The sequence below is a fragment of the Bacillus rossius genome, chromosome 1 (assembly GCF_032445375.1).
Source record: "Bacillus rossius redtenbacheri isolate Brsri chromosome 1, Brsri_v3, whole genome shotgun sequence".
In the NCBI taxonomy this organism is placed as follows: domain Eukaryota; kingdom Metazoa; phylum Arthropoda; class Insecta; order Phasmatodea; family Bacillidae; genus Bacillus; species Bacillus rossius.
The window spans coordinates 260,386,528-260,400,777 of NC_086330.1; the positions used below are offsets into that span (position 1 = coordinate 260,386,528).

A 14,250-nucleotide genomic window follows, 5' to 3' on the forward strand; every position below is an offset into this window, starting at 1 on the left:
GTAACTCCATTATTAGTGAAACTATAAAATTTATAACAATAAATTGTAAATTTTCTTAAAATTATCTTAAACTTGGCCTGAAGTAATTTTTGATGAGACGAACCATTACTGCAAGAGGTTTAAAAAACAGGGTTTGAAATAAAAATAAATAAAACTTGTGTATCATGTACTCTATCGAACCGGTGTTATTTATTGACGTGACAACGTCTAATAAATCGATGACCGCCGGCTGCACGCACGAAAAAGTGTCCCGTAACGCACATTGTCCCACTACGAGGTGTCCCGTTAAGCTCATTGTACGCTTGCGCCGCATCTCTCTTCCAATCGATTGGAACAACCATCGAATTGACTTTTCAATCATGTTTTCGTCGTTTGAATGATTAATATTATGTAATTTAACGATCGTCCACCGATTTTCAGCGATTTTTTTTCCTAACCTAAATTAAAACTAAGTGTGTTTGGGAGGGGTCTGGATTAGGGACAGACTCTAAGTGCGTCTCAGGCCGAAACCTATACGCTCTAATCATGCAGGGGTAGCCATGCGGGAGAGGGTGCATGCATCGTGTGCTAGGAGGGGATTGGCCAGCCATGGCAGCGATTGGCGCCATGACTAACTCCCCTCACTGACTATTCTAGACTAAAACTAGATAAGTTGGGCCCAGGTAAAACCTGCATAGACACAGGGAAAACCCTGGGCACTTACATGCGGGATGCAAAATTTCATGCATTAATTACATGCGGGTTGGCTACGGGAGTAGAAGGATGGCTCAGGAAGAAGAGTTGGAAGAGTAGAAAATATCTACTAAGCAAGGGCGGGCGCTTGGACATTTCTGTCCGCTTTTTGGTTTGGGCATGACTGGTTTTTAGGGGGCGACTTTCGTCGTTTCCCGCCAGGCTGCCAGCCAGCCAACCGATTTTCAGCACAATCGGTACGGTTATTTAAAAGTAATGTTGAATTTTCAATCACGTTTTTGTACGAACAGTGGTGTTTTACAGTTACACATAATAATTCAAATTACACCCAGGATCTTTTGCACAATGTTTAAAAAAATATTGTAACACATTATAAATAAGTTTGGTGTATTTGGGATGCGTATTTGTTATAAAATCTTATTATAAAAACGAAATAATATTATTCCACTACGGTGCTGTCATCTACGGTGACGGACGCGAAACGAACGAATCGCGCTATCTACCCGCTTCCGCGGCAACCAGGCACTCGTTAATACATATTTTCCTTTGTTTATCGCGAGAAGCGTTATTATTAATGAATTATAAATAAAATTTCGTGCCCGGGGCCACAATTTCATATCATTTTGAGCACTGGAAGACATAAAAACGTAAAATATTCTCGACGAATTTTAATTTCGTCCCCAGCGCACCACGAGCGTCTGGGTTAGAGATTAAAACCGAAATTCTTTCTTAAACTTACTAATACTGATTTTATTAACTTCAAGGGCATTTTTATTAAATTCTACGTTTAATTTCACGACGAACAAACTTCGTCGTTAAATGTGTAATTGCGAAAAAGCGTAAAACATTCTCGACGATCTTGAAGTTAAATAGCAAACATGTATAAAAGTTATAATTAAAATAATATCTTCTTTAAAGTAATAAACATATTTGAATTAATGAGTGCAAATAAAAGTATATTTATTAATTAAATTGTAGATTTCATTTCACTCCATCTTTGTATCCATACAAAATAGTGATGATTCAATAAAAATGATTCAATTTTATTCATAAAAGTATGCAATCATTTCATCAATGTTTTGTTATGACGTCGCGTTAAACTATCGTCCGTAAACCGACTTTACAGACAACCAATTTTTTTAAACGTTTTTTTTTAATTATCCAAAACCTTTGTCTTTGGTAAATTTTTATATACTTAAGTAATACTGTAAAGGGTGAAAATAACAATAGTTGAAAGACAAAAAAATAGCTATTATTTTTGACTAAGTATACTATCAAATCCGTTATAATTTATTGCAAAAATTCCTAAAATGTTTTAAAACCATTGACTGAAACAATTTTTGATGAAATTATATACCGTAAAGATAGGGGTTGAAATAAACACTTTGCTAAAAAATTCTTTCAAATTTGTTATAAACCATCTTAATATTACATTAAACTTTGGTTAAAAACGAATGTAAAATAGTGTTTGAAGGTCAAAAATGCATACCTACCTTAGTAGGCAAATATGAAATTCATTCTAAGCTATTCAAAGTTGGATGGATGCACTGAGTTAAATATATTTGGAACATTTTCGATGTGTAGAATATGAGAAAATGTTAAATCGATCATTTTAGAATATTGGATAACATATAATATGTTTTGTACATTAAGTTAATAAAATGTTACAGAAGTTCATTGAAATTTTCAGAATATTTCCAGAAAAAGACAGGCCCTTGGAAATCTACGCCTGTAGGCTGTGTCGAAAGGGATTGTTTTTTTTTTTTTTTTTTTACTGTAGTTGGCGAAATATGCTTCTCCGCACTCAACTGGTCAATTAGAATGCTGTTACTGTGTTGCTGAACGGTATGATTTGTTAAGACGGCGAGAAAGAGCTACAGTGTTTAAGGGAAACATCTTGATACGGAACATTTTCGGATGTTTTTATCCATAGATGTTGAACACTGAATATAGGCTACCTACAGTTACGAAACGAGGCGGCGCAGAGGTAAAACATTGGACTTGCATTCATGAGTATCCAGGTTAAAATCTTAGTTTATTAGTTTAGTCATCCTCATGGGCGTTGATCCAGGGAGAAGGGGGGGGGGGGGGGGGGGCAGGAGGACCCGGGCCTCCCTAGAGTTAGGAAGCCCCTCACTGAGGGAGAGCACTTGTGCTTTCAAAATCCTGACTGTTAAACGAGTTTTATAAACGTAAACGTCACATCTATGTTTAATGAAAAACTTTTGGTATATCTTAAATGTTTTATGTATATTTGATGTATATAGTTCGGGATATGGTCAGCATACATAACGTAAACACCCATCCAGCGATGACTTGTGTCGGTTAAAACTCACGTGCAATACTCACGCCCCCCCCCCCTCCCTCGGGGCCCGTTGAGAATCCTACAGGTTTGCGCCCCTGGCCATCCTGATATAGGCTTGCACGCTTTCCGGAAATCACCGAAACAGATGCTGGGACGAACCCGTGTGAAAATTCCACGGTCTAATTTTGTTGTCAAAACATTGTCCTATAAAGGCTATAGATAGCTAGAGCCATGATTATTTCGCGGATTCCTTGTAGAAACATAGATTAAAAACACACATGCATCTGCTTCGCGTCGATGATTGGACGACAGTGCTCTTGATACGCCCTTGACGACCCTGAGCCAGTTGTAAACAAGAAGTGTTTACCCAATCACGTGTAACCCGCTAAAGTATGTTGACCAATTATCACTCTAAAAATGCGTGATTGTATATAGGCAGGTTTAGTCTAGCCTGGAATGAAACGAATCCGCGAAATAATCAAGGCTCTATACATAGAGCCAGTGATTTCTCGCCAAAATATTTTGAGCCAAGCTGTGTGTTAAAACACTGTAGCATCGCCTGTGTTTCGTGATTGGTTGAGTTTCTTTCAGGTCCCTGCCCGCTGTCGGCAACACGAATCTCAACAATTCTGCGCGAAAGCAAACGCGTTCTGAATGGCCTGGTCGAATGAGGGAATTGCTTCTTTTGCAAACGGCCGCCAATCACAAAGCAGAAATTACTGACGCAGAAATACCGTATTGCAGTCTAGTAGGTGAAGAGATTGTTTCGCGTGATGTAACTGCCTCTATCTATAAAAGCAGTTTCTTACACTATTTTCAAGCAAATCACAGATGTCTGATAGAACAGCAACAACGTTTTAATAGGGTTAGTCATAGTAAACACAGTATCTCTCATCGCTTTTAGCTAGTAAAAAGGAAATGTTGTAAGCAAGAATACATTGTGTGAAGTCTATCAAGCACTTTCTTCAGAAATTCAGCGCGTGATTATAGCTTTCTTCTGATTATTCGACGAAACCTAAAACATGTGTGGGGTCTGGCCAAATTTACGTACTCAACGATCTATAGGATGAACTACATAGCTCTGTACAATCAGGCAAGAGCTGGCCAGATACAAAAAACATTCACCAAAATTATTCCTCGATAGGCTTGTTATACAATGACACGGTAACGGAGACGGATCTAACGGAACAGAGTTTCTACAACAACACGCATGAGGACACGGACCCGTACGGACTTTCTCAGCATTGCTGAGCTCTTCCGTTTACGTCGCTCCGTGCGACCAATAGAAGCCGAGTGGCCTTATTTGTTTATGTTCCAAATAAGTCAAAAATTGTTTCAAGTACAAAAAATCGAGTGTTGTATTATTTCTATATCGTTAATTTTTTATCATTAATGTAAATTCTGCCCGTGCTATTATTTCGAAGAAAAAAACATTTTTTTTTAAATAAAATTAATATTTCGTAAAATTTGAATGGAATATTATTGGTTACCATTTGTTAGGTTTCCATGCCATTGTAAAACGGGCCTTACCGCTGCCGTCCGGTCTCCAGGAATAAGCTCGCTCGTTCTAGGAGCCCACGAGTGGTCGTTGCTTGTCCAAGAGGCTGGGTTCACCGCTATTCCCCGCTCCCCTCGGCGAGCCGCACGTGGACTCGCCCGCTCTCTGTCTCTGTCTCCCCTCTCCCCTCCTCCAAGAACCATCCCTCCTGTTGATGCCCGCGCTGTCTGCCGCCGCCGCCGCGCAGCCACGAGCGCCAGTGGCGTGCTGAGGGCCTGAGAGTCGACGTCTGTTTGCTGTCCGTGCGCGGTGTTGCCCGACCCGGTCGCCATGATAACTTAAGTGCGTGCGTGCGCTGCATGCGACGGGCGGGTAACAGCGTTCCGTTTCCAACCGGTACGTGCGTTCGAACATGCTCGTGTGAGAAAAAAAAGGAAAGGTGCGAGTGTCGTGGATTCTCTCGCAGAGAACTCTGACGACATCGCTGTGTCCTGGCGCGGTCGCCTTGCCATGAGGAAAATCACTGGTAAGTGACCCGTGCTGGCTGATGCACCATGGAGTGGGTGTCTGTTCTGAAATGAAGTCAACTGGTTAGCAATTGGATAGCAAACACATCGCAGCTTAATGAAGGCTGTTATAAATTTGTTTTTATAGCATAGAAAGAACTCGCTAGGAAATATCGTAAACACACCATCATGCTAAACAAACATAATAGCAACACACCTGCAAGAAATTAACGATAAACTTCATTATCAACAAAAATTCAATGGCTATGAAGATAGATATGAGGAAAAAAAAAGGGGGGGGGGGTAAGTGGTCCTTCTTATTTTGATTTGTACACACCAACTCCATTACTTCTTACTACCATGGAATTAACACCGTCGCACTGCATTTTCATTACGGCTTAAGCGGTGTTTCGTCGACGAATAATGTCGGATATTACGAACCGCCGTCGCTATCTTTTTTTTTGACAAACAAACAAAGACGTCTAATTTAAAGTTAGTTTTCCTCTATGGCCGTGTCTGAGTACATACACGCACAGAGCTATATACTCCCGACCCCGCATTCTTCACTTGCTCTTCTGCTGTTCTAAAGTAGTTGGGACGTATGGTATATAACTTTAGGCCTCTCTCTACAAATAGTATTAGCCAGCTAAACAATTATTTAACTTTTTTCTCAACAAATACATATTATATTAGCAATGTAAATTTTTTTTTACCCTGAATTACACACATTAATTTAAGGCAATCTGCTTAAGTTTCTATCTTTAATTCGTATGTACGGTCGGTGTATGTGCTTGTGATCATGAAACTTTGTTAATCCTGGTAAAATGTAAAGCTATTTTTCACGTGACTCGATTTCCTAAAGTTTTCAATGGAATATAATCTACAAACCTTTTTTATTCAAAATGGTGACGTTTATCTGGAAGTAACGCGAGTAGTACTAAGGTACTTGGATACCTGAATACTTCACTTCCAGTTCGGACAGACTGAGGGTAAGTTAGCTTCGAAGTCCGGAGACAAGTACGTGTAAGTACTTGTGTACTTCAGGCGAATTCAGATACGACCTATTCACGGCAGATAAAAAAACTAAATCAAAAAAGCGTATTAATGAATTTAGAGAACCAATTATTCTTGCAGATTTGGTCATGATTTTAATTTTTAAACACGAATGTTAAATATAATTTGCACCGTTGAAAAAAAAAAAGTAGCCTAGTTAGTTCGAAATAGTGAAATAGATTCAAATAAATGGAAAGTTACCGCATTTTTTTTTTAAACAAACTGTTTTTCAGTGACTAGATCGCACGGATTCAAACAGTGGTTTTCACCAATTTTCGAATGAATTACATTCTTCAGGCTCATATATTTTTAGTAAAACCATACGATTTTCCAATCTTTAAAGCTCGTCGGCAGAAATTTCAGTCATAATTCCACTAATTCAAATCTTTGATTCAGGCGTAGATTCCATGGTTTATCGTCTATCGCGGGAATACAAATCAGGCGCGAAGATCACGGAAGGCATTTCTTGGAGGACGCGTCAAGTCGCGTAGCTGCTGCGGCCCTTGCACTCTCGGGAGAACCCGGCATTTCCCGTAACCTCTCGTACAGTCTGTTCCGCGCGCGGTGGCCACGTCGCGTCTCCAGCTCTCCGCGCGCCATCTGGTCGCAGCAGTCTGAGGTGTGTGCCTGCGCATCGCCCTTTTCGCGTTCCCTTATCTGATGACAGCGCCGAACTTACCGAACATTAACATTCGCAACTGGAATGCGCACAAACAGGTAGCAGCTGTCTACATTGTCGCAAAGAATGTTGCCTCTTGTAACTTTTGTGTTCGTTGCTAATCAGCAAAGAATACGTGCATTACGAAGGAAACCTGATTTGAATATGGTATTGGTTTCAGTGCCGGTTAGAGGAATTTATCTCGGGAGGGTATTTGAAAGAAGAAAAAACTGTATTAAAAAACTTCAAAAAAAGGGGTTTCAACAGCTACATTGTTATTCTCTACACCCATCACTGCCTTTGTGGTTTGTGGTTCCGGGTGTATCAGCTCTCCTTGCATCACTCGAAATAACATACTGCCTTCTCCATGATCTCGCGTAATTTTTTTTTATAATTTCACTTATATATATCCTCCCTCCTATACCCAAATCAAAGTGTTTGAGCCACTTATTGCTTTGTAGTTAATAATTCCGATTCGTTAATAACAAAACAGTGTAATGTAATCTGCTTCATATAATAATAGCTTACAAAACTCAAACGTTTGAAACTGAAAATTTCTACAGAATATGGGAAATACCATTTTAAATATTTGGAACAGTTGTGTTGTGTTACCTCGACCTCTGTGCCGTGCGTGTGCAGCTGTGCTGTTTGCATGTCGGTTGCGTGCTGCCGCGAATGTAACCTGCCACGAGCTCTTGTAGAAGAAGAGAACACGAACTCTAGCACCACCCGGGCTAAATGAACCGGGTTGGGGGGGGGGGGGGGATTGGGCTCAAAGGCTCGACGACATCGGGGTCATAAGATACTATGAGGGGTGACGAGACGAGAAAGGAGAGTTACGTGGTGTGTGTGTGGGGGGGGGGGGGGGAGGTGGGAAGGGATTACAAAGTCGACATTTCCCACATGCGAATGATTCTGAGTTTTGACACCGTCAGGAATAGCTTGACTTGCTCCGGGGATATTTTTTTATTTCAAATGCAAGACAAAATTTCATAAGTTTAGTTATAGACGTAAACTCTGTAATAAGATGAAAATTGTCTAAATGTATTAGGCTATTAGGAGTAGAGAGGAGTTATATACTTTATTAACACCGATTATACACCACATTGCTACCACCCTGCATCGTGTAATCTCCTGTTATCAAACTGACACAAACAGTCACATTCTGATTAAAAGCGGGTTTCAATAATCACAGGTTTTACTGGCCAGTCAAATACAAGAGTGTGGTAAACACTTCCCAGCGTCCCGGAACAGCTGATAAATGATATGCAGTAGTTTACATTTTGTTCTGGTTCGCATCAACAGTCTCATTGCTCATTTATATCGAGACCCACTCGTAATAAAAAATAACAGTTTTGAGAAGCGATAGGAATGAATTAATTATCAGGCTGTTAGGAGGAAAAGTAATTAACCTTCATTACGCGCCAAAGTGTCAACCCCCAAGATTTTATAATCTCCTGATATCAATATGATAGGTATCAAACTGCAAATACGAATCAGTAGAGATACGGAAATTTTGCACATTCATTAAGTCGCAAACTAGAAGTGCAAACCTTCACACACACTCCTCTGTGTTCATGATTGGCCCGTAGTTATCTGGACACTCATTACGACCGTGAGCTAGCGATGACCAGCTAGGAGAGAAGTAAGTGAATCAAGTGGTGCGAATTAACAAGTATAAAGATGTTCTCGCTAAGAAATCAACCAATGGGAAAGCAAACATGGGTTGAGTACACCTAGGACTTTGAATTTTACCCTGAGGCCAGACGAATATGCGAAATTTCTGGGTCTCTACAAATCAGGCCCCCATAAGATTATTTTCTTATTATAGATTTATTTGTCTGTATATGTATCAAAAATGCTTTGCTTTTACTTGGACCCTAAATGCAAATTCCAAAATAATCTGCAAATACGCATCGTAATAAAAAAAATTAAAGTAATAAATAAGTTTGTAAATTGGATTTTATATCCGATAGACGGCCAGTTTTCGTCGAAGATTAGAATCATATTCCCATTTTTTTAAATAAAATTCTGTATTTTAAGGCTTCAGCTAACCGATTTCGATGAAATTTCATATCTGTCCATTTTCAAGCTTGTAGATATGTATGACTGGTACATTTGGTCAAAAAATTGTTTGCTAATTAATTAATTATGCTCTAAGTTACAAACTCGCCAATAACTTGCAAAATACACATCACGCAAAAAAATAAAGATTTGATAGTTTTTAAGTTCAGTTTTCGAGCCGAATAACATTTAAAGTTTATCGAGGGTTTTAACCATGTTCCCATTTTTCATTAATTACGGCCCTTTAACCTTTCTAGCTACCGATTTCAATTAAAATATACATTTCAGTTTTTTTTTTTTTTCGCCTTATATATTTGACTTTTGAAAATTTGGCCGAAATTGGGTTGCAACTATCATTTTACATTTTCTTTCGGAATAACTTTTAGGGTTAATCGAAGATTGGAACCATGGAATACGGCGTTTTATTATTTACGTAACCGATTTCGATAAAATTTTGTATCTAATGGGTTTTCAGATTACAGATTTGAGCTTGGTATATTTTAAGAATTTTCATCTGCACGAAATAGCACCACTCAAGTCGTAAATGACCAATTCAGTAATAGCTTGTTAACTATGCATATATATAAAAAGATATGACACAAGGGTTAGTTTAGTTTTATATTAAATTTACCTTTTATTTTTATCGAAGTTTTGAAACATTCGCGCAGTTTTAATAAAATACTTTATTTCAGGTGTAAATGAAATTTTTTTATAAGAGTTTTTCCTCTTCTAGATTTGATTTTGATGTATTTGAACCAAATTGGTTTTGCCATTTACTTAATTCCTGAATGACAAAATCCCACATTAATTCGCAAACCACACATCAGATCAAAAACGTTTACGGGCAATGTGGTTTCCAATTTTTATTCTCTATCGGGATAGCAAACTGTGTTTTTAGACTATTTGAACCATTCGCTATTTTTTTAGTTAAAAAATGGTATATTAACTTTTCCAGCTACAAATTTAAATGAAATTTCGTATCTTAGCTTTTTTAAGCTCCCATATACGAGTTTGGTGTATATGGTCAAAATTGGTTTCTTAACGCTAGCACTTTACTTATTTTATAGTTGACAAATACCGTAAAAAATCACAAATTATACATCAAATCAATTGTGTTTCACTTCAAATTTATTTTATTAAACAAAATATTTTGTTGCAACAAGTAATTTTTCTTTTGCCGCATACAAATAATTAGAGACATGAATTTTTCGCAAAATGTTGTCGAGCACCGGCTGTGTGTTAAAATAAATACAGTAACATCGTCTGTGTTTCGTGATTGGTCGAGTTTCTTTCAAGTACACGAATCACAGCCATTCAATGCGGAAGCACTCGCGTCCTGAATGGCTCAGCCGAATGTAAGACAATGGCCTCTCCCGCAGACGGCCGCCAATCACAGGCCAATCTTGCAAATCAACCGGACGTGGTTTGGAGCACAAGCAGTGTTTTTTTTTCCCTGGCGCCATTTGTCGCTAACCTCTGTCGTGGTCGTGCCAGTGCACAGTTCAGCCAGACAGGCGGTCGAGCTGCACGTCTGTCGACAGCGCCCGAGGCGGGTGTCGCGCTACGCGTTCCTGGAAATGTTTTCTGTTCATCTCGGAACACGCAAAATTCCAGTTATTTTCTGACGAAAAGCTAGACTGCATGCCATTGTGGATTGAATTACATTTATCACTGAATAACGGGTTATTCGCGCTATAATGACCTCTAGGATGATAGTCTCTACAGTTCTCAGTACGCTTGGACAAAATTCCATCACTGATTGGCTTCTGACATGATTGGAGTTGTAACATAGTAGCTTGTGATTTGATATTTCTTCTGTTGAGGGTTTCTCATTGGTTGAGTCCTCCTGTTAAATTGTTAGTAAATAGCAAGTGCAGCTCAAAGGTAAATCTATTCGAATTTTAGCCTAGCACGAGATGACTCCGCGAATTTTCTGGTGCTAGCGATGAGGAATATTGATTAAAAATAACTACATAGACAAACGGCATTTATTGTTTACATTGACATTAAAAAACTTAAAGAATGAACAACAAAGATGAATACATAAACACTCAGAGAACAAGCCAATATCAGCTTATTACAAATGTTACATGCCTAGACAGCACATAATTTCGTTGACGAAATTTAATTAGGAAAAAATGTCATTGGCTCAAAGCTGTTGTGGGGCGTGTCAAATAATCTACAGACCACTGATATACTTGAAAAGAATTTAGAGACTTTTATGAGTCCAGTAGTCAATCATACAGCGAAACGGTACGGTCTTTAAAAATTTTATTTATATAAATAATTCGAAAATGTGGCCAAAGAAGTTAACTTGTACCTACATAGGCGTGCGCACGGTGGGTGCCACAGGTGCCTTGGCACCACCATTAGGGTTAACGTTATTTTGTTTTCTACAAGCAGAAATAATACCTACTTACAAAAATCCGTATTATTTCCAAAAAAAATATGTTTTCCAATCGTGTCGAGTTACAGATATGTGCTCATAACACTATCAGTATATCAATTATCAATCGAACCAACTATACACACGGAAACAAGCCAGTTGCAATTACTTTTGTTGTACACGTGGGCCGCGTCTACGAAACTTCTGAAATGTAAATACTTCTCATAGTTCTCCTCGAACTACATAGAATGCGCGCTCGGTGTCCACTGTTCACTCCACTCGGCAGGCGCACTGAATAATAGCCGCCGTCCGCCAGGGTTTAATTAAAAAGAGAGAGAGAGAGTTTAGTTAGTTAAAAGGATAGGCTTACTCGATGACTTATATGCATTCGCCGACAAAACATTTTTGTTGTATTCCAAAAGTTAAAACTTTTGCCCACTCTTATTTGTGTATTTTTATTATTTTAATATTTTACATATTTAAGGTACCATGTTACAAAAACTCCCTTGATTTGTTGATTTTAAAACTTAACATTTGAGAATGTTTTTTCTAGCATTTATTTGGCGTCTTCAGAAAACATGTAAGTACGGTTTTTCAAAGCCACCAGCATGAATTCCGTGCAAACAATTTGTGCAATTTACTTTATGGCTCAACAAAGCTTAAAACTGTAAATAGTTTAGTAGTTTTCCTGGTGATTATGACGTTCAAAGCCATAATTTGTCATAAAAAATGTTAACAATTTTACATCTGTGTATTTAATGTTTTTGTTCGGAAACACCTTAAATAGCACCATTTTGCGCTTTCAAATCCGGGGTCCGTGAATGACAGGGCTGTTGTGTAATCTGGCACCACCAATACTGAAGTCCTGCGCACGCCTATGACCTATTACCAAGTTGCGGTTAAAATTTCCGCAGCGTTTTTGGCTGGACATTATTTCAACAGCTTTTCTTAGGCGCGGCCTGGATGGAGTGTTTGGGGGGGGGGGGGGGGGATCTCGATCTGAGTGCAAGTCCACAGTTCTATAGTCACGCCACCGCGCCGGGTGTTGCCGCATCTGTCGCCGGGGGACGCACGTATTCCGAGACAAATATAGCATGTTTACCCACGACGTCATTCCGCCTTATCAGCGACTGTGTCGGCGGGGGCGTGGCTACCCAGCGTGCCGCGCGTCTGCAGTGTTGACGAGGGATGGGAACACACACACGCCATATTGCTTTCAACAGCACTCTATCGTTTATACTTGAAATTTTTGTATTTGTTAATAGGTACAAAACGTCTTACACGCCGTGTTGAATTTCTTTTTCATTGTCATTGCTGTTAAGGACTATTTCTGTCAGTTTAACATTTGTTGCTGTGTCACAATTTTTTTCAAGAGATATGTACTAAGTGTTATATAATGGGTGTAAAAGTCGTGAAAGTTTTCTTTAATTGGTATCACTTGTGCGATTTTTTTTTTACAGAAATTGTAGGTATCACACTTAGTACATATCTCTCAATTTTTTTTTTTTTCAAAAGATCATTCTTTTCGTATCTACTATTAGTCCAAGGGATTTATTCTAAGTATCTCGTTTAGTCTATAGTAGCCTTTCTGCATTGATTCCGACACTGCTCGCTCGCCGATCGGAACGAATCACTTTTACCGACAAGTGCTTGAAATGATGCTATTCCAAGTGCTCCATCGCCAAAGGATCGGCTCCTTAGGCAATGTTCGGGTCTAGCGATTCCCCACCCCTTCTCCCCAGCTCCTTCCCGGGAACATGATGACATAAATAACCGGCAAATCTTCATAATTTATTACCAAATAGTAGCTATTTATATACAATCTACGCTTGATAAACGGTAAGATACTGTAAAAATGTGAAACAGTAAAAATTATTTTAAATACAGTGCCGCAAATTAAAGAAATAATCAGTCTTCGTTCAGCACGAAACAAGGGAAGTTTAGAGCGAAGTTTCTCACTGTATACCGATAAATTATTTCATGTAATTACACGTGTGCATTTGGGAAAAGGAGAATGGTAAGCCTATTCGTCTTGCGAAAAATCCTGTATAGTTTACACAAGGAACATCTTCCCAAAATAAATGTAATACAGTCTCTTAATTGTCATTTTTAACACGTTTTTATTAGCTTCACAACTATCTATGTTATTAAATCTTGTAAGTCTACTTTAACCGCTTTCTTCGTTTGAAACTTTTCTAGTATATGTAATCCCAATGACAATGCAATAATTTCATGACTTTGACCCGAAGAAAGAAAAGGGGGAGGTCATAGGGGCAAAAATCCACTACTTTCGTGATATGGGCAATAGCCATGCTTTTTTGTATCCATAAGACTGGGGCATAATGGCAAATTTGCCTGGGGGGAGGCTGTCCCGCTCCTCCCCTCTCAGAAGGTCAATCCCTAAAATTTCGAAAATTTCAAAAATATATTCCTTTTAGATTTGGATTGTTTCATATCCAAGAGGCCAAAGCATGGTGTAAAATGTGACCGTATGTCCTCTTGAAGGGCGGTCACTTGCCCCCATTTTTTTTAAATTCAGGAATATTTAAGTTTTTTGATTCTGTCGTGCTACCGAGCTCTTTAGGCATCATCGGACCTCCTCGGATGAACCCGGGGGAGGGGGGGGGGGGATAAATCTCCTCAGTTATATTTTTGGGACTGAGAAATGATTTTATGGTGCATTTCGAGGAGTATTAAGAAGTTAGACGTCGATGGTTCAACCTTGCCCTCCCTCCCCCCCCCCCCCCACACTTCACTTTAAGGGAGATGGTTCTGGGCCTTTTCAACGAAATTTTTTTTTCTTTCAAAAATATTGCTAACTGGGTCACTCTTTTGGAGAAACACATCACAAAATTGATGTAATATTGACTTTCAGTATTATCATAGAGTAATATTGTTTTCCGTATAAGAATGATTAGTGTATTAGTGTATGAGTATCAGCATGCTCGTTGTAAATTTATATTTATATCCATACTTCTGATGAGACAAATTGATCCGTGGTGCATTTCGAGGAATTTATAAAAAAAAAATTAAATATAAACTAAAAAGTAAAAAAAATATTTTAAAAAACTAAAAAACACGCTTTCT

General features: G+C 38.7%; 1 protein-coding gene across 2 annotated transcripts in view; it reads left to right on the forward strand.

Moving 5' to 3' along the window:
- Window positions 1–4,751: 4,751 nt before the first annotated feature.
- Window positions 4,752–14,250, forward strand: part of LOC134527522 (caskin-2) — a 386,358-nt gene continuing 376,859 nt past the window's right edge. For both annotated transcript variants that reach the window (XM_063360267.1, XM_063360265.1), the window contains exon 1: window positions 4,752–5,022. Coding sequence is in view for 1 of the 2 variants with exons in the window: in XM_063360265.1 (XP_063216335.1) it covers window positions 5,007–5,022 (16 nt within the window). In the remaining variant the exon portion in view is untranslated. The remainder of the gene's footprint in view (window positions 5,023–14,250) is intronic.